The sequence below is a fragment of the Polypterus senegalus genome, chromosome 4 (assembly GCF_016835505.1).
Source record: "Polypterus senegalus isolate Bchr_013 chromosome 4, ASM1683550v1, whole genome shotgun sequence".
Lineage (NCBI taxonomy): Eukaryota > Metazoa > Chordata > Cladistia > Polypteriformes > Polypteridae > Polypterus > Polypterus senegalus.
Genome location: NC_053157.1, coordinates 63,635,915 through 63,661,543, shown reverse-complemented (window position 1 = coordinate 63,661,543; position 25,629 = coordinate 63,635,915). Strand labels below are relative to the sequence as shown.

The window sequence follows — 25,629 nt, the reverse complement described above, 5'->3', positions numbered from 1 at the left end:
CTTTCAATACAATATTCTAATGAGACACACAAAGTTTATTCCTGTTTTATCAAAGGGATAGTTTTGTTTAATACATAATTTTAACAGACTATTGCATATTAGAATATGTTAATTCCTAAGACGATATCATTCTTTGAAAACAATGTTAGCTATGTGGTATGGAGGAATAAACCATTAATTTTTTATTTTTGTTATCACGTCATCCCTAGTTCTTTGCAGGTTTATGTTCCAAGAGTTCCCAAGAAAAAGTGGAATCTGAGAATATCAGATGCCACTGAAAAGCACAAAAGTCACACCATAAAATCAAGCCAGCGTTTAATGTGTAAAGTGCACTGAGGTGCAGTGGATACGATTATCTTTCACCCCTCTAGACATACTCCCCACTTAATTAAAAGCCATATGTACATTTAATAAAAGTCACCATAAAAATCAAACCACCATCTTACTTGTAGTCTACACAGTTGCACTTGGTTTGCATTGCTGTTTAAGGCTATAGACATCCATGTTTGAGTCCCAAAATAAAGAAATACAGCTGAATTGCTGAATATTGTATAGAGAAAGCTGATCTCATGAAAGGTACGTGAACCTCCAAGTCTCACTTGTCATTAGCAAAAGAGGAACATATTATTTAAGTAATTGTTTACATTAGAGAACACTACACACATAAAGGAAAATATGTGGCCTCAGTAAAATTATCATACTGTAAATGGCACTGCTATAGAGACTAATGGCTTTGCACAATCCAAGTAATAAATGGTCACTACATGGTAACTATTGTGCACCTGACTATCCCTTGGCACATATTGTTATTCCATTCAGGGGTGTTTCTAGGATTTGCAGATATCATGGTGTTGCACATAATATACAATCTAAAAGGGAAGCAAGGATTTTGTGCATAGACTTAAAAATATTTTAAATCCAACCAAAAGTGTTTGGTTGGCGCAACCCTTGGGGTTTCATATGCGTTCAAAAAATGAGATAAAGTTGAACAGAGTCTAAGTAATATAACGGACACTAAGATCAGGGGCTTGGCACAATTAAGTGGATTGACACCTCTGAAGCATACTAGTGCTGTCATTACTGTCATGTATTCACTGATATGCTGCAGGCTTTGGCTCTTAGGTAAATGAATGGATAGTTAATAAACTAGTGAACATCCATTACTTGGAGTAAAGATTATAACATGACAATTTGTGTATATATATTTATCTACCTATTTATTTATTTATTTGAAGAGCTTTTTTAAAAAGCTAAAATTTTCCCTGAGGACAAATAAAGTCCATCCATCTCTCAAATATATGGCAGGAGGGAGTATGCAAAGTCCACACAGTGTGACTGAACACAGAATTCAAACTTTGTGTCCTGATGCTCTGAGGTCGCAGAATTGCTGCGCCGATGTAGCTTTGTTTTTACTATTACGAATTTAGTTTTGTATTTAAAACATACATCTATAAAAATGCTAAACTGCTAATCAAGTTTTTTGACGAATCCGTGCCTTGATTTACGGCATTAATGCCGTCTTTAGTTACTAACTGAGCAGTAGTACATTTGATTTAATGTTAATTTAGCAGTTCATTACTTGTTAGCGTAAGCGAGTTTTGTTTGTTTTGATCAGTCGAATACTCTTGATTGGGTACCCGCAGGGTCTGCCATTTTTACAACGCCCACTGTCTTACGGGCCTTGCCTGATTATCCAATAGAAACATTCTGCTTTAAGCGTTATGGTTCACATATAACTTAAGGTCTGGGTGGTAGAGCTCCTTCAGGCAGACCATCTCAGTAAATCGAGTTCAAGAAACCGCGGTCAACATGAGGGCGTGAGCTTCAGAAGGTGGATATTAAGGCTCATTTTGTTCTTACCAGCTGGGCAAAGATGCGGACTGCAACGGCGCTGCAACTCACGGTGTCTCTGGCGCTGCTCACCCTTGGCAGATCAGACTTTGCGCCTCCTTTAATCAATATTTCATTGGACGAACCACCAGAGGATAGGTGGCTGCCGCTGCGAAACCATTTTAACGACACTGATTATCAGTCTTTGATATCCAACATCATCGAGTAAGTTTCGACTGAAAACTTAAATTTTACAATGCAACATTTGGATGACGGGTTGTTTAGTTTGACCTATTTAACACTTTTTAGAAGTAATTTCCATTCAAGAGTACTTGCTTTTACCGACCCCTAACGTAAGGTTACAAAGTTCGGTATAACTCGCTGGTTGATTTCTGGATCTATTTAAAACAATTTTAAGTAGTTCGTGACCTAGTAACAAATCTGTTTTGTGATCTGTCATACGGGCACACCCCGTGACCGGCCACTAAGAAGTTTTGTGGACTGACAGGAGAAATTTCATGTCATCTGTCCAATCAGCAGATTCGTTTAGACAGGAATTTAACAAGCCCCGCCTAGCAACGTGCGTATTCCGGATTCAAAAACAATGATTCAAGTGCGTTGGTCGTGTTCGGTACGGTCCTGTGTTCACTTCGTTAGTACGTTTAGAGGGAAAAAAAAAACAGTTCGTATTTCAATAAGCACAAAAAATATGGAAAGGTTAACGGTTTGATGTAAAAGCACTTAAGTGACAATCGAATGTTTTTGTGCAGGTTCCGTGTCGATGGCCGCGTAAACAACAGCCCGGAGAGCCGGTAAACTCGTCCGGTGTGCGTAAGGCGTTAAGTAAACGACAGAGCGCCGACTTCTTTGCCACGGCATTTTAGTTCACCGAATTTTCCAATACTTTGGCAAAACGGAACTCGAATGCATTTCTTCAGAACCTCGTATTACAGTCTAGTGTCAAACCCCGGTCAAGTTACGATCGTAAATCTGATGCGTTGGGTTTGACGATGTTATGTTTAGGTTAAGTAACGATTTAATTTGACATGCTCTGACGTTTTTTAAATTACGGAATTAGTTAGAAAGTTAAAGCAGTCTCTTCACCTGGGTGTGTCGGATGGCCAGGTACAGGCCACCGCAGTCGTTCCCAACCTCAGTCCAGGGGACCTCCTGTGGCTGTAGGTTTTTGTTCCAACTAGATTTACAATTGGTGATAATAATCGATAACAACTAATCTCCTTTAATTGGCTGGTCTTTTTTCTCTTATTCTGCATTCAGAAAAACACAACAGTCCGTTTTTTACTTTTGTAAGACATTTAGAAACAATTCTGTTTTTATAAAGCTATAAATGCATAACTTATTTTGTTGTTGTTTCCCACTTATTTTGCCCTTTTCTTCTGTAGTTTGGTTCCTTCATTTAACCCTAATAGAGACAATTAACACGCATAGAAGACACCTGGGGTGACAAACTGCATCAACTTCAGAGTCCATCCTTCCATCCATTATCCAACCCGCTATATCATAACTACAGGGTCATGGGGGGTCTGCTGGAGCCAATCCCAGCCAACACAAGGTGCAAGGCAGGAAACAAACCCTGGGCAGAGTGCCAGCCCACCACAGGGCACACACACCAAGCACACACTAGGGACAATTTAGAATCGCCAGTGCACCTAACCTCCTAACCTGTATGTTTTTGGACTGTGGGAGGAAACGGAGTACCCGGAGGAAACCCACGTAGACACGGGGAATCATACCCACTAATTAGTAAATAATCAATTAAATAATACCTGGAAAAGCAGAATGAAAATTAGGTTGAAAGTACTGTTAACAGCTGCTTGGTAGATTTTTTTTAAAATTTACCAAACTTAGTTTTGTAATTTCTACATTGACTCAAAAATATAGAAACTGGGATATAATGAGTCGTTTATTTAGGCTAGGAGTCCAATGAAAAATGAAAGTTGGTTGGACCACTGGGCTACCGAATAAGGCTTGTATAGCACACCTGTCAAATTTGATAGATTCAAGTGGATGAAATACATTCAACCGCCAATTCCTTAAGTAAAAAAAATATTGTTTTAAAAATCAAGCTTGCTTTCATATTTATGATGATTCTAGGAATTATAGTTAACTTAAAATGGGCTCTTTTATCTTGCATATTGAGCAGTCTTGGAAGGCCTCAGATTTTTGTTTTGGCTGAATTGGACTCACACATAACTAATATTATTTACTTTATTGGAACTTATGTCAAAGTGTAAACAGGATGTGTGTGTAATTGTCATCTTGCAATCTTCCATGCAATCCTGGTCCTTTAGTATGGCACTAGGTGTCATGCTTATTTATTATAAAGTATAAATAAGGGCTTACCAGTATATTTTTGCATCCAGTGTAGGGTCACAAGCTAACAGAATATGTCAGGTGCCCGTTTTCTACCTGTGTCTGCATGTTTTTTGGGCACCCTTGTTTTCCTCCTTTTGTGCATTTTTAGGTTACAGTGATCCCTCTTCAATTGTGGGGGTTGCGTTCCAGAACTCCCCGCGAAAGGTGAAAATCTGCGAAGTAAAAACCATATATTTATATTATTTTTGTATTGTCATGCTTGGGTCACAGATTTGCACAGAAACACAGGAGGTTGTAGAGACAGGGACTTCAAAACACTGCAAACAAACATTTGTCTCTTTTTCAAAAGTTTAAACTGTGCTCCATGACAAGACAGAGATGACAGTTCCGTCTCACAATTAAAAGAATGCAAACATATCTTCCTCTTTAAAGGAGTGCGTGTCAGGAGCAGAGAATGTCAGAGAGAGAGAGAGAGAGAAAAGCAAACAATCAAAAATCAATAGAGCTGTTTGGGCTTTTAACACTAGAATTACCAGAGCCTATGAAAAAACTCGTACAGTAGATCCAGCCCACCTTAAATACCATCACACCTCTCCACCAGCATACTTTGTTGTGTATATGTGCTGACAAGCTGCAAGCAGCCGGCTATTCCATCCCCCCACTGACTTAGAACGTGCACAGACTTCTCCAAGCTCATGCCTTGATTGATTATCTGGAAGTGAAGTGGAGTTTTAGAGTGGAAATGATAGATCGTTATTTGGAACACACGCATTTCAGGTGTGTTCCGTTTCTACAGTAATCTGTGTAAACACATTGTTAAAACAGAAACTTTTTCATATTTTAGTAATAAATGTTACAAAATGTAGGCATAAACTATAGAATGTGTGAAACATGAAGTCCAAACATCAAATAAACACTTTTACTAAAGGTTTAAGAACAATACAATAGCTTCCTTAGCTTAGCGGGCTTGCCATGTCTCAGAGATCTGAGTTTGATTCCCAGTTGTGGAGAAAGTGTTTTTTCTTTTTGACCTCAAACAGACATAAAATTTATAAAATGGTATGCACTGTCAGTTAATGAGATTGTTATACTTTCATGTGGGATGCTCCTTTTAAAATATTTTTTAACAGTTGAGACTGCAATTAACATGAACAAGTGTCCTTATAACTGTTATTTCTGGGATCTATAACACACAGACAGACAGAGCACTGCATAATAGAGAGGCAGAGAAGTCACTAGATATATAAGTAAACAGGGAAGGCACATGTACACATCAACATGTGCGTTGATCCTGCTGAGTTAGAGCGCATGAGCTTATTCAGTGCAGCAGGATCAACGTACATGTTGATCTTTTTTTTCTTTCAGTACATGTGCCTTCCCTGTTTGGATCTGAGGGCATATATGTGGGAGCTCAAATTCTCTGAATGCCCACGGCCTTAAATGGATTAAAATGATTCAGAAGTAGATGGATGGGTAATAAAAGAAATAAGCATTAAGAGATTGAAAAAAAATCTAGAAGTGGCCACCCAGAGCAGCATCTGAAATAGTATCCTTGAAACCAGTTATCATGGGTAGGAGGCCAGGCTGGTGATTCTGTTCTCCTACATCAAATATTGAGACTAATTCTTGTGTAATGTAATTAAAAGTCAGAACCTATGTACATTGAAGAAGGCAACATTCACCCCATTTCACACTGTCAAGCTCCTTAGCAGCAGCCTTTCCAACCTGTGAATGTTTTGAAAACTTTGCCTGGATTCAAGAGTGAAAATATGTGCACGCACCAAAAATATCAGATTTATAAAACCTGGTGTACACACAATTTACCGTTAATTGTGGTTGCCTTGTGAATTTGTGTACCTGATCAGATTGCTTCAAATGGCAATCTGAAACATCCATATATGGGGCATACTAATCAACTTCATACATATGCAGTTATGATGTTGCGGAACTTCATTGGCTGATAGAGCACTCTGTCCCTTCATATGCATCAAGGCCCTGTGACTTGCATTCAAGAGTTTCTGGCTGTGCTGTGCAACTGACAGCACAAGGTCTTATGTAGCATTATAGCACCTCTCCTCTAAACTCTGGGGTTTCAAGAAAGGCATAAGGTGCCAGCATCTGAGCTGGTAGTCACTATCACCAGACTCCTGTCATGGTATGATTGCTGTTACAATGAATAGTAAAGGCCTTCTGAAACACTTGAGTGTTCAGCCAGCTACCTCACCTACGTGCCACCCACCACATACAGCACCATCACATCTGTCAAAGCTACGTTGCCTCAAAATAAATGAATCACTGGTTGAACGAGACCACTGAGATATATGTTTGCCTGTCCATCAGGGATGACTTGTGCATTAATGAAGTGCAACTCGTTAGGTGCCCTTATTTCAGTATGAGTGCAGTAAAGTGATCCAATTATTTTAGGAGAATTAAACACTGCTGCAAACTGACTTTCAATGTTGAGAAAAACATTGTGTTTTCTGTATATGCACTCACACCATATTAAAACTGGATGTAGCACCTCACCATTCAGTTAATGGCTTCCAGCACAGCATGCATGATGGTATAAACTTGACTGGGAACTAACATACAGTCTGTGCATCATATTTGTTGTTTTTGAGATGTAATAGTTTGTCACGTCAACACACATTATAATAACAACTCAATGATATGAATTATTAGATGATTTGGCTGCATTTCCTTACTTTATAAAGGGTGTCGTCATTACCTAGTTTGTCTGGAATGTTGTGTATGCTTAGGTTCAGAATTGCTGTAAATATACGCAAGTTCTTACATCAGGTTTTCTTTTATAAATCCAAACATTTCTGTGGGAATTTGCACACACACTTTTCAAGCCTCTTTTTTGCGTATGTGAGCTTTATAAATGAGGCACCTGTGAGTCCATTCTCTGTGTCAAATCTCTAATGTTTGGCATATTCAGACTTGACTTGTTTTTTTTAAATTCAGAACCTTTAACTATTTCAACCAAGCAAAATGAAGGTGCAAATTGAGCCAAAAGATGACCAGCTAAGTTGATTCTATTGGCATCTACAGTATGTGTTCATCATACATTATCTGTTTTAATTAAATATTTGAAAAGAAAAAGATGTTTTAAGAAATGTTAGTCCGCTCAGTTCTTGAATACATTTGATGGTGCACATTAAAATTAAAACAAAGTCAACAGGTTTGTCAGAATTAGAGCACTAAAAAAGTCTTAAATTATGCAGTAGGTTTCACAAAAATATGCCAAATTGATTTCAAATTAAGAAATTGCTTGGAGCAAAAATGGTGGTTTTGTGGGGCCTCATTTATAACTCCTTGTGTAGAATTCGCACTAAAACATGGTATACTGACGAAACTAAAAATCTGAGTAAGTAAAGTTCTACGGACTTTCTCTTTATAAATACCAATTATAGGGAATTTTAACGCACATGCACAAGCCTACAGCTCCACCCGGTTTGAATATGCAAATCAATATAAATAGCCCCTTCCATTCAGTGTTTTGTTAAAAGACAGTGGAAAAAGCACATGTAAAAAAGAAGAACTTCAGCAAATGCTAAATGGAGTTCTGCCCAGTGAAGTGGAGACAGGGAAAAACATTTGGTGGATTAAGCAGTGGCATTACGTGGCAGAGGCACTCAAAAATTCAAGTTCAAAATGGCTCATGGTGCCTGAAATAAAAAAAGAAATGTTCAGATATCATAGTCGACATGAAAAGGCAAGTTGCTGCCCATCGTCTTGAGTGTCAACACCACTGGAGGAGGTAGCAGAACCCTAGGGCTCACAACATTTGAGCAGCAAGCTGTTGCAATTGTTGACAAGACATATATAACCACCATTTTACTTACCACTAGTATTTTATATTCTGCTAATTACATTCAGACAAATGCTGTCCAATTTGGCTGATCATTTGGTGGGCCAGGATCAAGTTCATCATACCGCATCTCTACAGGTTTGGGTAAGACACGATTATGCAGCATGCTTCATGCTTGCACAATACGACACGCTTTCTGTTGACTTCAGTGCAGCACTCCACCAGTCTTATCCATGCCGTGCCAATGGCCCATAAGCTGCCCCATAGTATGTTCTACCACTATAATCATTATAATGTCGCTCTTGTTCAGTCCGTGGGTTGGCGAGCAGGGTGACAAGCCATGTCTTCAGCAGGTATCTGCTGTCACCTAAGTAATTGTGTTATATGGGTACATCCTACAGATAACTTACAATTTTGACTGAAGGGGCAATTTCAAATGTCTTATCTTACTGAGAAACCAGCCATCACACACAACACCATTTTCAAGTTAGTTCCCAACACTACTATTTCTCAGACTGAATGAATCGTGAGTTGAGCCAGGCTGTCTCACGACAACATGAGACGCATTTTCACATCACAGATATTTTTCACATTAATAGAGTTTGCCTGTTCAACCATAGTGTAGGGAAAACTTATATATCTGGATGACAAGCGAATAATGCCATCCCATACAGCTGGTATGGCATAACTCGGTGATGACTGAGAAATACCTGATTAATCAACCTGTTCACTTTGAAAAGCTCCTTTGGCTAAAAACCCAAAGGTGGACAGAACTTTCAAAGGAACAGGTAGAGCAAAATTCCTCAAAGTCTGCCTTTGTAAATCTGGCCCCAGTTCAAGAGGACAGCTTCTGGAAATCTAAACCAACTTAGAAGCCTGTCATCTTCATGGGACAAGAAATGCACGCACTCTTCTATTTCTTCCATTTGCGATGTTTTCTAAAAACAGTAAAGCAGCCGTGGTAGATGGAATTGTTTGCCTGTGTCATGGATGTAAATCTAAAAAAGAAAGGGAAACCACACAGAAACAGTAGCACTGCTTTGATGCTGGATGCTGCCTGTTTACGAAACCAAACAGAAATTTGTGTCTGAGGCTGCCATGAAAATGTGTGTAGCGGTACACCAAGTTTAGTTTTTTTACATCTCGATATGAACGTGGAAACGGGTGTGTGCAACATGAGGCCCCTCAGTTAACTGGCAGTTGGTTACTAATTAACAAAGTGGCTAAAATGAAAACTTATAGCCCTTCAGGATGAGAGTTGGACACCCTTGCTCTACTGCAAAGATGGCAATGGCAACTGAAACTGACTATTACTTTAAATTTGTTACATTATCAATTGGGTCATTTTTAGTAATAGTATAAAAAGCAGAGTATTGTACTGGAAATACGTTTGAACTATTTATGGAAGTGATTATGTATATTGTTTATTTAATTTCATCCTTATTTGTATTTTCATTTAAGTCCATAAAGAAAGCACAGTCATTATACTGAATGTATGATAAAAAAAAAAAACATTGTGTGTCAAATCCAGGTCAGCAACATTAAAATGCCAAATTGTAAAAGTTAAATTTGTAAAATCACAAACACTAACAGTACTGCTGCTGACTCATAGCTGTAGAAGTCTTTCTCTTTTTTTTGTTCTTTATTTCACCTTGTGCAATTTTAGATCTTGTCACACACGTGTGCATAGGATGCAGCTGAAGGGCTTAGAAAGGACTGAATTTACATCTGCCCGGGGGGTTACACTGACGCTCTTTCTAAGTTCCCTGCAGGTCTTTCCCGGGAAATCCCACCAAGAGCCACCACCTCGAAGCAGGACACATCACTACTGGTCCCGGCCCCGAGGACGACGTCACTTGCGCCCAACGTCCTATAAAGCCTCCCGCCTTTGCTCTGGGAGGCAGTTCTGTTTTGGACTCTGTCATGTAAAATTGACTACATGAATTATTTGCTTTTGCAGCCAGGAAACCGCATTAAACGGGTGGCTGCCCCAAACTTTGCCCTGCCTCGAGTCTCTTCTTGTTACAATATACTGTATATTACGTATTTCAGTTCAATTCCTTTTTATTTGACTGATTTAAAGTTGAAATGATATATCCTTATGGACATTATGTTGATCTACTTTAGTAAAAAAATGAACTCATAGATCCGTTCCTCCCAAACAAATCATTAATTGTTTAGAATTACTGTATCTCAACAGTGTTTACGATAACATTTGGAATAATCCATTATGGCACTTAACATATACACATCAATATGTCTAAATATAGTGCTGCCTTATGTAATGAGACTTACTGTAGTTTGTAGTCATGTAGTCTTGCTGAAGCCAAACATAATATATACAGTACATTTGGAGACAACCATTAGTGGATTTTGCTTAAAACTGGGTGGGAACAATTAAATGTTTACTGAGTTTCACAATTCTAAACCAATCCAACTCCTCATGAAGGCTGTGCTCAAAGTAAGGCAGTGATTTTAAACTGCACAGATTAGAGGTGCTCTTATTAACCTAGTCCAACAGATAGCAAGCTTCTGTTTACAATGAACTGACTACAGTTGAAAGGTTTCCTAAAAAAAAAAAACTATCTGAAATTTAACTATGTGTCACGTAAGAGAGCACATTGCATGCTTTAAAAATAAACATCTGATGCGATGGAAAACCCTTTTTGTAGCATCAGGTTATACATTGACATTCAGTGGCATCAATGGACAAACAGTAAACGTAAACAATACAGTCGCATAGGCAGTGTGTGCTCTCTATTGGTCAGCAATCTTCATGACAATAGGAACTGCAAAAATGCATTTAAAGTGAAAAGTTCTGCCACACTATGTCAAAAGGAGTGCCGTTAAGAGCTGATAACAAAGAGCAACATGATATGCATATTTCAGGAATCAAAACTCCTGAATCAACAAGTCTGTCAATTACACCAATAAAATAGGAGCAAGGCTGCACAACATCCTCCTCCTGAGTGCACGTCTAAACGAATAACTCAATAAATGTAACATTGCTAACTAATTGAAAATGTAAATATAGCTCGGCATTTTAACATGTTAATGATCCATAGACCACAATGCCTATCTAAATTCTGTTTTCTGTTGTTATGCCATATAATAATGCAATAGTTAAATGACAGAAAGATATTAAAGCACACAGAGGCACTTTGCAAATGCGTAGAGCCCAGTAGCTGCATGTATGTCACTACTACTAGTAATTTCTCGTTTTAAATAAACCAGTACAATTTTCTAAAAATGGTGTCCGTATCCCACAATGTGATGTGATGTGTTATATCATTTACTTCTATAAGAACAACAGGTGGTTGTTTGAAAGTGCTATCCATAACCAGCACAGGATAGCAATGGAAATGGCATCACAAATTCGGTCAAAAAAGTTCAGCATTTTACTCAAGTCAGCCAAATACTGATTTAGCCATTTTTTACTTTTTTGGACCATTACTTTCAGTAGCCAAAAACTATGGTACATCCGTGCTTCATGAGGAGGTCAATTCTGGCCAGTCTAAAGGTAGTTCAACAAATCGTTGAACAACCTTTAGAATGTTTTGAGTTTAACTGGGTTTCTTCTCACAATTTCTATACCTTCCTGAGGTAATAAAAATGATTTGCCCTCATTCCAGCAAATTTTAGGATAAATGTATGTACAGTACTATACAAGTACCAGCATGGATATGAAAAATATATTGATATGTCATGATATACAAACACCTTTTACTGTTGTTTTCCTGAAGCAGGCTCTGGCACACCCTGGTGTTGATTTGCATTAAGCAGTTTCAAAGATGGAAGGATTCTTAGGCAATAATTTAATCTTTTCTCATATCGGGTAGTAAAATTATACAGTAGTTGTTGAATAAATGCTGTTGGACAGAACAACAGGGAAACTTCATCACCACAGTATTTTAATTTCTTGTGTGCAAATAATTCTAAGTTTGTATTAAGGAAGAGAATTCAGGTTCAACAAAGGAAATATGTAGACATCCAAAATATTCCAAGTTGCTGTTTAATGGAAAAATATTACCTTTAGACCTTGTGAGAAGAGGATAACTTTAAAGCTCAAAGTGTCGCATTCAGTCACAACTACTGTTTGCCAAAGGAACGGCTGAATTTGCCAGTTGTTGAAATCTGATATATTATATTTGAATAAAAGTATACACTAAATCAATATTATGTAAACTGAACTACTCCTGAACAAAATATTCGGAAGCTGTGCTTTTATAATATGCATTTTTCACATACTAAATATATGCAATTCAAATTTTTAAGAATTCAAATTTTCTGTCTCCCATTATTTGCCTGCTTGTTTAACCTCATTGTGATTCAAATTGAATTAGGTTCTAATGGTGTAATTTTATATGCTGCATATTTTTGCTAAGCTAGATATAGTATTGAGTCAGTTAACATTATATACTGTTACCTGTTTTACTAAATCTTTTTTTTTTTCTTTTTCTTTTTCCAGTACTACAGTACCAAAGTTTGTTCACCATGCAGTGATCCCAATTGCAGCTGCTTTGGAAAAGTACATTCCACAGCCCTACGCTGGGGAAATACTCGGACTGTCTAAAATTTTTGAGGTTAACATAGGGGATGTCATCTTACTGAACCTCGCCTATGAAATAACTGCGTACGTATGCACAAAGAAAGCATGTTGTTTTTTACTTTTGTTTTATGATATCTGAAACAGCTCAGATCCTGCTTGGACTCAGTTATAGCAGATTTGTGAAGTTAAATTTGCCTGTGAGGTTGTTCTGCTTTAGTTCCTTGCAAAACATTGATTATTTGTGTATGTTTTAAAGGTAGTTTTCATAAAGTAGAGTCTCCAGTTGTTGGGCTGTCATAGTTGTTATCACTGTGCTTGTCTGCTCCCATGTTTCAGTCTCTCCTTTGAAGATGAAGACGTGTCTTAAACTAACAATAATTTATTGGACAAGAAGATTTAACACTGAGCATTATTTTAACAAGGCTTATGTTGTATTGGTCACTATCCACAGTCCAGAGGAACTTTTCAGCATTAGGAGATGTTAAGTGTTGTCCCTCATGGATCATTGCTGGGTCCACTGCTCTCTTTAATATACAGTATATAAATGATTATAATAACTAGTGTGTTGCTTACATACTTGAAGTTTGAAGGTAATACCAAACTAGTGTAAGCTATGAGGATAGATTTAAAAAGCTGAACATTTTACAGTAAGCAAATGGGGAATACAAGGTGACCTGATTTGTGTTTTTAAAATTATGAAAGAAATCCATACAGTGCATCACAGTTAAGTTCTTTACTAACACAGGGACACGCCACACAAGTGTTACAAAGTCTATCTTGTCACAGAGAACCATAGACACAGAATAAATTACCACATACGTGGTAGAGACTGGCGTATTAGGAACTTTAAAAATTTAACTTGAGTGTTATTTTGGAAAACTTAGGGTAACAGGATTGCTGGGCTTTAATGGGCTAAAGGGCCTGTGCTCATCAAAATTGCCCAAATGTTTGAAATGCAGGTTAAGTTGTTTGAATATTGGTTTTAAGTGGCACCCAGGTTAATAAGGAGAGAATGAACTTCAGTTATGATAATTACTTGGAATTTTCTTCCATGTGTCTATTTTTTGTATTTGGTATATTGCTACTTTGTGGAAGAGAAGGCTCAAGTTGGGAACCAACCCTCCTTAGAACAATTTATCATAGAGCATTTTTCACAAGCAAGTGTATATAAATATGCCATGTAGTTGCCAGTGGAACTAACTATATGTTTTAGACTGTGGAAGAATATAAGATTAACTGGAAGAATCAGACAGAAATGTAGGAAGAAATTTCCTATTTCCACATGGTACTTCTTAATGTATTTGTGTTAACTTTAATTTTTTTGATAGTATAACTAATGTGATTTTGTTGCAGTCAGTTTTCATGTTGAATTTGATATTATGAAGTACACAATAAAAACAACTAATAGTTGAAAGGACATGAGTTCGGAATAGACTGTTCTTTCCATCGTCTAACCAGATTGAGGCACAGTCAGATATGAAACAGCATGAACCCTGGCTGACCCTTTTAACTTTGGCATATTCCCACTTTACGGATTTACAGCTAGGTTGATGATGAGTGCTTTAGAGCCCAATCTGGATCTCCTGTGAGAAAGGCACAAAATGAAATGTAGGCAGATTTATGTGGGACAACATATGTAATGGGAACTGCCTTTATCTTCCACCATCCAGTGGTTTGTAAGATCATTTAAGCTGACTCGGAAGTTACTCAAGGTACTTTTATGGCTTACTTTGAGTAGTATTACATCTGCAGGCTTTCTAAAACCTAGTTGTTTGGTATTTAAAAAAACTGTGTCCTTAAACATAAAAATGTAATTTTATTAATAAAACTTCATCAATGTATATTCTCCATATCCAAGTTTAGACAGCTTTCAAATATGAATGAATCTGTTTATATTAAACTGATATTTAAGTAGAAGTGATTTTAATTGAGAACTTTAATATTTAATTTTTGTTGAAAAATTACACTGCCCACTTACATATTTTTGTGTGTGCTTGCAGATGTCTGCATTGACTAACTGCAAACACCCCACACATACAAACAAACAGAAACACTCCTGTGCAAACTGTGCAGCAACTATAGACTTAAACAGTATGAAAAAACAAACTTCCATTTTGCATGTACCGTATGGGAGTATGTTGGAGTGGCAGCTTTTCTTTTCATCTCTCTATTAATAGAAAGTCCAGTAACTCTGACAATAACTGGGTCACCTGCCATCTAGCACGCTGGTGGAACATTGTTTGCTACTTTCCTGCTGCTTATGTCTCCTGTAGAACCTGCTACACCTTGCCCTTCTCCTTAAATAATGGTCAGAACATTCAGAGGACATACTGTCTTCTTCTGGTGGTACACATCTTATATTAGAATACAGATGTGTGATATCAATGTAACTGAATGTTTTAGTCTCTCGATAAGGGCAATGTCTGGTCCTGTACTTGTCCTGTACCTCTTCTTCACGGTTGCAATTCCCTGCTGGCTGAGGTCCCACTTACCACAATTAGTTTGTTATAATTTGTCATCCTATGGTTCATTTTTGATGCAAACCCAAGGATGCAATGTGCAGATGTAATAACCCAAGTCTTTACCCATCAATGTTACCGTTATCGAAATTTCTAAAACAAAAATCCATTGATTTACGCAAGAGTTATGCTACATTTTCATTTGTTTGCTTAGATGCTTTAATCTAAAGCGATTTACAACAGAGGTCAATATAATCAAGTAAACGTCAGTCTGAGGGACTGTTTAAGACCAATTGTTACAGGACAAGATCACCATATTGATCACTGCAAGTGAAGATCTCAGAACAAAATGCAAGCTAGTTACAATAAGTTAGTTACAAGAACCTATCAAAGGCATTATCAATTGAACAGATATTCACAGAGCAGTAAAGTCTTCAAACACTTCTTAAACACACTGATGGAGTCAGCAGCTCGAATTAAGGAGGCTGCTCATTCTATCAGCAATGAGTTACACATGAAAAGGGTCTGGATTGAGAATTGGTGCCACACAGAGATGGTATTGCCAGACACTGTTCATCAGCAATCCTGAGTAGGTGAGAAGGAGTTCACAAGTGTCTCCATATACACAAATATTAATCTACTAACTGCTTTGTAGACAAGCAACAAGGTTTTGAACTTAGTACATGCTGCTACAGGAAGCCAGTGTAGTCAGCGGGAAAGAAAAGTGACATGTGCACGTCTTCGCTGGTTGACACCAGATGTATGCCTGCATTTTAATCATCTGCAGAGACCTGGTGTCAAATACCAGTACTCTTGCCAGCAGAGAGTTGCAGTAATCTAGACATGACAAGACCAAAGGCTTTACCTGGAGCTGGGCCGCACAGCATACCCCGTCAGATACATTTGCATCTTGCAGATGTTGTACAGAGTGAATCTGCAAGACCAGGAGAAAGTTGTAACAAGGTCTTTGAAGGACAGCTGGTTATTGATCTTCACCTGAAAGTTATATACAGACTAGGTCGGTGTTAGCAATAATGAGACAAGGGATAACAAGAGCTGGGGTAAAGAGAAAGTCAGTCAATGCCAGGATAAGTTGGAGGTGCTTCTTTACCCAGGTTGCAATATCAGTGAGACATTCAGATATTCTAGCTGATACCGTGGACCGAACGAAAGGTAAAACTGTGTATCACTGGCCTAACACTGATAATGATAAATCATGGGACTGAATGATAGGGCCTAGTAAGGAGGTGTATAGAGAGAAGATGACCCAGCACCGATCCATAGGGAACCCCCATGCTTGTGTGGTGCCCCTTGGCATCTCTTCTCACCAGGATGCACAGTAGAATTTGCCTAAAAAGTAGACCTCAAAACACTTGTGAGCATTCTTATTGATACCAAGGTCAGAGAGAGGTTGTCAATTAGGATGTGATAGCTTGACTTTGTTGATGGCCAGGGGAAAACTCTTCAAGAATGAGGACAGAGGACATCTTGGTAGTTCTAGCCAGTCGTAATACTGTATGTTGGCAACAGTAAGTAGAGCCATTTCTGTGTGATGGCCCCTTTTGACTGATTAGGATCAAGCAGTCTGTTTTGTAGAAGGAAGGAAGAGACTTGGTTAAAGACAGCACATTCAAGTGTTTTGAATAGAAACAAGAAGAGAGAGACTGGTCTGTAATTCCCTCTTTGAGATCAGTCTAGTGTGAGCTCATACTGGGTAGTTCAGTAAGTATGTCCGACATCTCCGTATCAATTAGATACTACATATGTCAGTTATGGAGTTTAGAGAGTACTTTTGAACCCAACTCCAACATTATCTGTGAGGAAAAAACTAGCAAAAAGAAAAATCGTTCAATTCCTTTATGCAAGAGTTTTACTAAATCAGTAAGTATGTCAGACACCTCTGTATCAATCAGATACTACATAAGTTCTACTGCTTTGTGTGCATTACTGATATTGCACCTTGCATCCTGCCTCATTGGATGTATTCATATAGAGCAAGCTCTGTACAGTGGGATGCATTATACATGTGTGTGCAATAAATGAACATCAGTGCAGAAAAATTCATTTGAGTTAAATGGTTCACAACAGTCAATCAGTTGTCAGTAACAATTACAACCCAACAGTATATTTAGGAAGAAGCAATAGTTTTTTTTCCCCCTCAAAATAATATCTCCACTATTTTTGGACCATGTCCCCTGCATTTAGTAATTCTTTGGAACTAGTTGACACTTTTGCAATAAGCTCTAGAATCAGCACACTTTATGCATGCTATTGTCTTGGCTAGTAATAATGTAAAGGTGAGTGTAAAATTAATACAACAGGCAAACTGAATAATTATTTTATAGTTTAATGATTTTTAACAACCCATCCTCAGAGTAAATACTTGGTGCTAACTGTTTGGTGTATAACTGGAGAACTTAAATCACAAAAATACTCAATTTTGATTTTAGCTACGAAAAATTGCACAGTTAGCTTCAGCTATAGTTTTCCAATTATAAAACTCACAAACTACAGGCAGGCCTTGTTCACACGGGCGTTAAGTTTTTGGATAAACGAACTTGCTCTGAACGTCCTAAACGTTTATGTTGCATTTTGTGGTGGCGATCGATTGACTTCTACACCGGCGTTCGTTTGTCTCTGTCTAACGCCAGCCTGCAGCCCAAATTGTAGTTTGTGTGTTAACCTGTGGAGGCAGTGTCGGGAACTGGATATGAAAGCCCTTGTCGTTTTATTTGAGGTGCCTCCTTTCAATATGGACCATTTTGCTATGTTAGATATTAATCTTCTTGTTTTAAAAATACTCGTAATACGGCGACATAGGGAGAAAAAATCGCCGCTACTTGGTTCATCCTCTGACTGCACAACGTCGGGTTAAAGGAAGTTTTTTTGTGCTTTATGAAGAAATGCGAAAATTTCCGCTCAAGTTTTTTAATTACTGTCGGATGTTGGTTTCCACTTTTGATTGTCTGCTGCAGCTGGTGCAATGCCACATTGTACGCTGATCAACCAATATGCGACTTGGTGTTAGCCCCAAAGAGAGACTACTTGTCACTTTGAGGTAAGGAAACAGTAGTCGAGTGTGCGCTTACACCGGTGTTATGCACTGAAATGCCCCCACCCCCACCCCACCCCCCGCTCCTCCGAAGCGTTACATAAACGCGCAGAAAACGAACTAGAAGCGGTTTCCTTCCTTCCGCGTGTGAACACTCTCATTGACTCCTACGTGTAGAAAACACTCGGCGCTTGATCCGCGCTCACCGGACGCTACGAACGCAAAAACACTCGATTTTAACGGCCGTGTGAACAAGGCCTAAACCTTTCAGTCACCAAGTATGCATGATGCTGTGGGGTGGTCTAGATCTCTTGTCCATCTCTCCTCCTTGTCTTCTAATGCATAGACAGATTGATCTGGTCGATGAGTAGGCCTCATGAAAGACCTGCCTTTTCCTCTATGAAATTTAATACAATCAGTCCTCTTGACTGGCGTCTTACGCATGTTAAGACAATGTCATTACACCTTCATGAGTTTTCTACTTTTCTTGTAAATCAGGATAGTTTTACTTTGACAGGGTCTTCGTGGGAATTTCAGGTGTTGTGTTCTTTTGAATTGGCTGAACCATAATGTATGTTTTATGGCAGTGACATAACAAATACACATTTTTAAGCATAATGATTACATCTTGTAATATACTGTAATAGTTTATTCTCATATGGATATTCTAATAGTGTCTGTGTCTCTTATAGTAGACCTATTAACATTTCAATGAACCATATTGATGGCTACGTTACAAATGTAAAAAGTATTTTGGACAGCAAAACAGTGCAGCCCTTTAGTAATTAATGTATACCTTTTAATCTCCTGGAACATTTAAATAAAAAAAAAACTTTATGCAATCATTAAATTTAAACAGTAAGGTAAAATAGCACTGGATGGAATACAGTAGTAGACAGCGACTGGTGTTCTGTCATGTAGGTTTCAGCCACTGGGACAGGCTTTACCTTCCCACGATCCTTTAGGTCTGTTGTTTGCAGAACCACATAAAGTGCACTGATTAATATTTTCCCTGTGAATTAGTCATCCTAAAAGCAGTTAAGCCAGTAGTTCCTTTTTTCATCTTCCTGAAATGGATACTTTCCCATGTTTACTACTTTTGCTTTATATATTTTTCCACATGTACTTCACAATAGTAAATGTTTTTAGGTATTTATACAGCACCAACTTTTAGATAAAACGAACCCAAAGTGAAGAAATAGCATATTATTTTGATACAGTCATTAACATATTAAAGCTGTGCAGTGCTTATTGCTCAAAGTAAAAATATAGCTGCCCACTTGGACTCAATTACACAATTACTGGTTTTGACACATCACCAGTAGCATTTTTATTTCTAGATGTGTTCATGAATTTAAAAGTATTTCAGTTTACAGTAATTCTTAGAAACAGGAACACAGGTATACAGCTGGAAACTTGTTAAAGGCAAATTTCAGGTAAATGTTAGAATATTTTCTTCCCACAAATAACCACAGACAAAATAGATAAATTACTAAGTAGTGTGTTGGGTATTAGGGTTTTAGGAACCTTCAAATCTTGGTGTTTTGAAGAATCTGAGGTAGATGTGTAGGATTGGTAGGCTTGTTGGCTGAATGGAGAAAATTGCTCTGATATTCTAATAAATTTCCCTTTTAATTAAATAATACATCTCAAGAACATGTATGATGTCAGCTTCACTCAGATTGTATTGGTCAAAAATAGACTTATCAGGGTGCTCTAAATAGGACTGAAATGCTAATATGTTAAATATTTCATTCTAATTATCCATTTACATTTTTGAGTTTAATAGGGATAAATATCTTTTCCACCTCTGAAGATTTCAAGTTTGATTTCTCTCCAAATGAAACAAATCAAAACAAGCTCCTTGCTATACAGTATACTTATACAGTACTTCATTTTGTCTTTTCCTCTCTAAACATTTTCCCTATATTATACTACCAGTTACAAAAGTATGACACAATTTATTATTAAAAACATGGAATATGGAAAATTGGACATGGGTAAACATTTTTTGACAGTATTCTATAAACCATATGGACAGAGAGGTAGTTAATGTAAAGACATTCACATGGGACCAATTTGGAATTGCCATTCAACTCAACCCATACATCTTTAGGGACAGGGGATGAAGGCTTCTACAGACATGCAAAAAAAAAAGTGAACTCCACAAAGGCTGTACAAAAAGACATGGATTGCTGGATGTTTGAGACATCTTTGCTAACCAAAGTGCCATGTTGCTTCCCTTTGGGTACTGTAATCCATTACAACTACAGCCTTTGTAAGTGCTCATGCTGGAAGTGCTGAGAATAAGTTCCTGCTGAGAGAAAGGGCATATTGGTGTGCACCTACTTTTTGTTTATTTTGTATTTTAAGTTTAGATTGATTTAGTTGGTATTCTTAAAGATGTGGTTTATTAACTGTTATTACTTAACAGTTTTACTTCAATATAGTGCATATTAATAATACTTAAAATTCAGACTTCAAACATCCTGAAGCAGTGAAAATAAAATACTGTGTTTGATCTTTATTTGCACAGACAGTTAACCGCTCCCCAACCAACCAACCAACCAACCAACCCTGTCCATCCTTAATTCATATAGACCTTGGTTACAAACACCAAAGCTTTTATAATATTAATCTTCACTGTCAAAACATATACATTTCTAGCCCAAGCATTTAGCTGATAGTGCTGTCAAATGAAATATAATCTTTAAAATGCAATTTAATAATGGTATTTAGATGACTTAAGGTGTTAATAGTCATGTCAGATATATCATAGTGATGCCTTACTAACTGTACTTGCTGCCTGTGGGTATTACAGGTTTAGATAAGCAATTTGGTAGCAGTTGGAAGATAATATGGAATGATGGACTATTGCAATTATTGTTGCTGTAGATTTGACCCTTTATACTAATTCTGATAAAGTTGACCTAATGAAAGGATTTCTGAATAAAGTACTATAAATATTGTTTTTTATATATTATTTGCACTTTTTCTCTCACTATAGGTTTTGTACCAGTATTGTTGCACAGGACACAAAAGGGAATCTTTACCATGGCAGGAACTTGGATTATCCACATGTTGATATTCTTAGAAACTTCACAGTTGACGTGCAATTCTTAAAAAATGGACAGGTATTTCTATAGGATCATTTTCAGAGTCCCTTTTTTGTAGTTTCTTTGTTAATTATATTGTACTGACCAATTTCCCTTTGAAGCTATATCATGTAATTTATTGATGGATATTTGTAAAATATGGGTTATACAGACAATTATTTGAGGATTATTTGATTTTTGTTTTTACTGATAGTCCCAATTTAAATACAATCTCACTGTTCCAGTATTACATTAATAAAACATCAAGGGAGCAGATGCGTTTCTGCCACCTCCTTATTTCTTCTTGTGATTTGAGTATCTTAACAGCTCTGCTCAAGGGAAAGGTTTATCAAAAATTATAACAATACAAAGTACAAAAGAATGAACTATTTTGGATTACCAATTAACTAATCAAGCTGTTAAATGGATTAACAGCCAGGTGTCACGTCTTAGGTTAGAAATGCATGTCATATATATATATCACTGACACCTTTTCACTACTTCATTGGAGAATTTTACATGTTTTAGAGAGGTCAGGTATTTCCATTAATTGAAGGGGGAGACAAAGAGAGAGATTTTTGCTGTACCCATTGATGTGTTTTTAGGTCACAGTCTGTTTTAAATAAGCATCATTAAACTGTATGTAGTGTGTATGGGGTCTTCTCCATTTTCAAAAAAACCTTTCCACCTTCTCACCATAAAGGAAACAAACAATGAATTAATTTAGTTAATAGCTACTACAAGAATTGCAGTACAATTATTTATTGTATTATTTAAGAAGAAGAAATGTTTGTTTCATAACGTAAGCACAGAAAATAAAATGCTTTTTATATGAATTGATCATGACATTCTACTCCTTCAGTCTGTCTTTGTAGCTCCTCATTTGTTGTAGTGCAGGCAATGAAGACTTTTAATAATTAAGTGTTTTGGTGCCCTCTGTTGGACATTTTGTTTCCTGACTTCAAAGAAGAGCACCCAATTTTTGTTACATTACATTTAGGCAGGAAGTTCGGTTTAGCAGGTCTGTGCAATTTTTCAGTTCTGTGCTTCTTCCAGCTAATTTGGGATAATGTTGTTTTGTTATCTGCATTTATTAACTTTGTATAGTGCTGTATCTTTCATCACCCATACTGTGTCCCTGGATTTTGAGAATATGAATCTTTTGTGTGAATATTATTAATTAATACGGTGCCAACTACAAATCTTCCACATTGTTTTTTACATTTTGAATTAAATCATAAATATAAATTAATTGATAAGATTCTATGACTCATATTCTGAAAAAGTCAAATCTAATCCCATCTGCCAACCGTGATCTTAATCCCTGCTTTTTATAGCCATTCACGAGGCACCATATCAAAAACATTTTGAAAAATAAGGTTATTTGCAATGCAGCATTAATACAACAAATATGTAAACCAATCTAATATGTGATAATTAGTCATAATTAGTCATTAGATCAATATATAATTTTGCTTATTTTTTCACCCTTAATAAACCTAAATTTGTTTTTAAAGTTTAAATCAAATTATTTATAAAGTATTTCAGAAAAAAATTTTGTTAATTGAGTGGCGCATAGCAAGAAATGTCAGGAAGGTTTCACTGCATTTCTGACACTTTTATATATAAAAAAAAGAATTGTTTTTATCTGAAATGTGTACAGAATGGTGGCATGGTGGTTAGTTTTACCATCTCACAGCTCTAAGGATCTGTGTTTGAAACCCATGCCATTCAAATTCAGTAGATTTTTTATGTTCTCTGCCTGTCAGATGCTCTTTTGGTACTCTAGTTCTTAAAATCCAGGATTGGTTTTCATCTTTCTTATGTATGTAATTTTGCATACAGTTCACATCTAAAATCCTAGGACAAACAACTAAAGAAAACCACATGGAATTAAAAAAAAATACAAATCAAACCTTACATTTACTACCACTAAGGAGAATCAAATAACAAATGCTATATATATAGATGATGTGGAATAAAAATTACATATCCCCCTTTCTATCTAAGGGTTAACATATGGTCTGTGATATGCTGGACTGTTAAGTAAGAACGTACTCTGTGCTTAAAGTGCAAACTGCTTTTTTAAGAACTTCTGTTTTTGTGTTAAAATAGCCGTATGACTTGTGACTTATGACTTATGCTAGATAAAAGAGGATCTACTCTTTAAGAAGTAAACAAGCTCACAATATAAGGAGCTTTTTAGATACTGTAAGGGGGGCTTCTCTCTGGCTTGCAAGCAGAGAACTCACAGCTACTCACCTGTTGCTAATAAAAGATTACTGACTGATTGATGAAGCTCCAGTCTTCCTCTGTGAATTCTTCCACAGTGACAACATCCAGAATCAAATTGGGTGAACAGAACTGGAAAGATCAATGAAAAAATAACATTTAAAGAAATAATGTAAATAATTACATAGGCAAATAATCCACCAGAACAAGTAAAGTGCATCACAATAGTAATATCAAAATGAAGGCCTTATCATAATTATCAGGTGATTTAGCTTTGAGCAGGCCAAACTGTATATCTGATATGCTTATGTTTAGAGCTTATTTGAATTGAGTGAAAAACAAAAGCATATGAAATTTAAATTCCCACTCCCCAATTGAGCATTGCAAACTACAAATTATTATTCCGTGGAGTCTTATAATACAGTGGGATGCAAAAGTTTGGGCAACCTTGTTAATAGTCATTATTTTCCTGTATAAATCGTTGGTTGTTACGATAAAAAATGTCAGTTAAATATATCATATAGGAGACACACACAGTGATATTTGAGAAGTGAAATGAAGTTTATTGGATTTACAGAAAGTGTGCAATAATTGTTCAGACAAAATCAGGCAGGTGCATAAATTTGGGCACCGTTGTCATTTTATTGATTCCAAAACTTTTAGAACTAATTATGGAACTCAAATTAGCTTGGTAAGCTCAGTGACCCCTGACCTAAATACACAGGTGAATCCCATAATGAGAAAGAGTATTTAAGGGGGTCAATTGTAAGTTTCCCTCCTCCTTTAATGTTCTCTGAAGAGTAGCAACATGGGGGTCACAAAACAACTCTCAAATTACCTGAAGACAAAGATTGTTCACCATCATGGTTTAGGGGAAGGATACAGAAAGCTGTCCCAGAGATTTAAGCTGTCTGTTTCCACAGTTAGGAACATATTGAGGAAATGGAAGACCACAGGCTCAGTTCAAGTTAAGGCTCGAAGTGGCAGACCAAGAAAGATTTCGGATAGACAGAAGTGACGAATGGTGAGAACGGTCAGAGTCAACCCACAGACCAGCACCAAAGACCTACAACATCATCTTGCAGCAGATGAAGTCACTGTGCATCGTTCAACCATTTGGCGCACTTTACACAAGGAGATGCTGTATGCGAGAGTGATGCAGAGGAAGCCTTTTCTCCGCCCACAGCACAAAAAGAGCCGCTTGAGGTATGCTCAAGCACATTTGGACAAGCCAGCTTCATTTTGGAATAAGGTGCTGTGGACTGATGAAACTAAAATTGAGTTATTTGGGCATAACAAGGGCGTTATGCATGGAGGAAAAAGAACACAGCATTCCAAGAAAAACACCTACTACCTACAGTAAAATATGGTGGTGGTTCCATCATGCTGTGGGGCTGTGTGGCCAGTGCAGGGACTGGGAATCTTGTCAACGTTGAGGGACGCATGGATTCCACTCAGTATCAGCAGATTTTGGAGACCAATGTCCAGGAATCAGTGATAAAGCTGAAGCTGCGCTGGGGCTGGATCTTTCAACAAGACAACGACCCGAAACACTGCTCAAAATCCACTAAGGCATTCATGCAGAGGAACAAGTACAACGTTCTGGAATGGCCATCTCAGTCCCCAGACCTGAATATAATTGAAAATCTGTGGTGTGAGTTAAAGAGAGCTGTCCATGCTCGGAAGCCATCAAACCTGAATAAACTAGAGATGTTTTGTAAAGAGGAATGGTCCAAAATACCTTCAACCACAATCCAGACTCTCATTGGAACCTACAGGAAGCGTTTAGAGGCTGTAATTTCTGCAAAAGGCGGATCTACTAAATATTGATTTAATTTCTTTTTCGTGGTGCCCAAATTTATGCACCTGCCTGATTTTGTTTGAACAATTATTGCACACTTTCTGTAAATCCAATAAACTTCATTTCACTTCTCAAATATCACTGTGTGTGTCTCCTATATGATATATTTAACTGACATTTTTTATTGTAACAACCAACGATTTATACAGGAAAATAATGAATATTAACAAGGTTGCCCAAACTTTTGCATCCCACTGTATAAAATGGGTTCAATCTCTTTAAAGATGTTGTTGAATTTGTTTCAAAATACTGCTCAATATTTATCAAGTGTTCATTGAATTTAGTGTTATTGGTTATAGAGATCACTAACACTGGAGTTTTAGCCATTATTATTAAAGTTGATTGTTTAAAACGCAAAGATAGTGAAATCCTAATATATCTGAAAGGATTTTTTTTAATG

General features: G+C 37.1%; 1 protein-coding gene across 2 annotated transcripts in view; it reads left to right on the top strand.

The window, feature by feature from the left end:
* Nucleotides 1-1,699: 1,699 nt before the first annotated feature.
* LOC120527406 (N-acylethanolamine-hydrolyzing acid amidase-like) overlaps nucleotides 1,700-25,629 on the top strand; it is a 41,675-nt gene continuing 17,745 nt past the window's right edge. For both annotated transcript variants that reach the window (XM_039750785.1, XM_039750784.1), the window contains exons 1-3: nucleotides 1,700-2,055; nucleotides 12,450-12,614; nucleotides 21,049-21,175. In XM_039750785.1, the coding sequence (XP_039606719.1) occupies nucleotides 1,874-2,055; nucleotides 12,450-12,614; nucleotides 21,049-21,175 (474 nt within the window). In that variant the 5' untranslated portion in view covers nucleotides 1,700-1,873. The remainder of the gene's footprint in view (nucleotides 2,056-12,449; nucleotides 12,615-21,048; nucleotides 21,176-25,629) is intronic.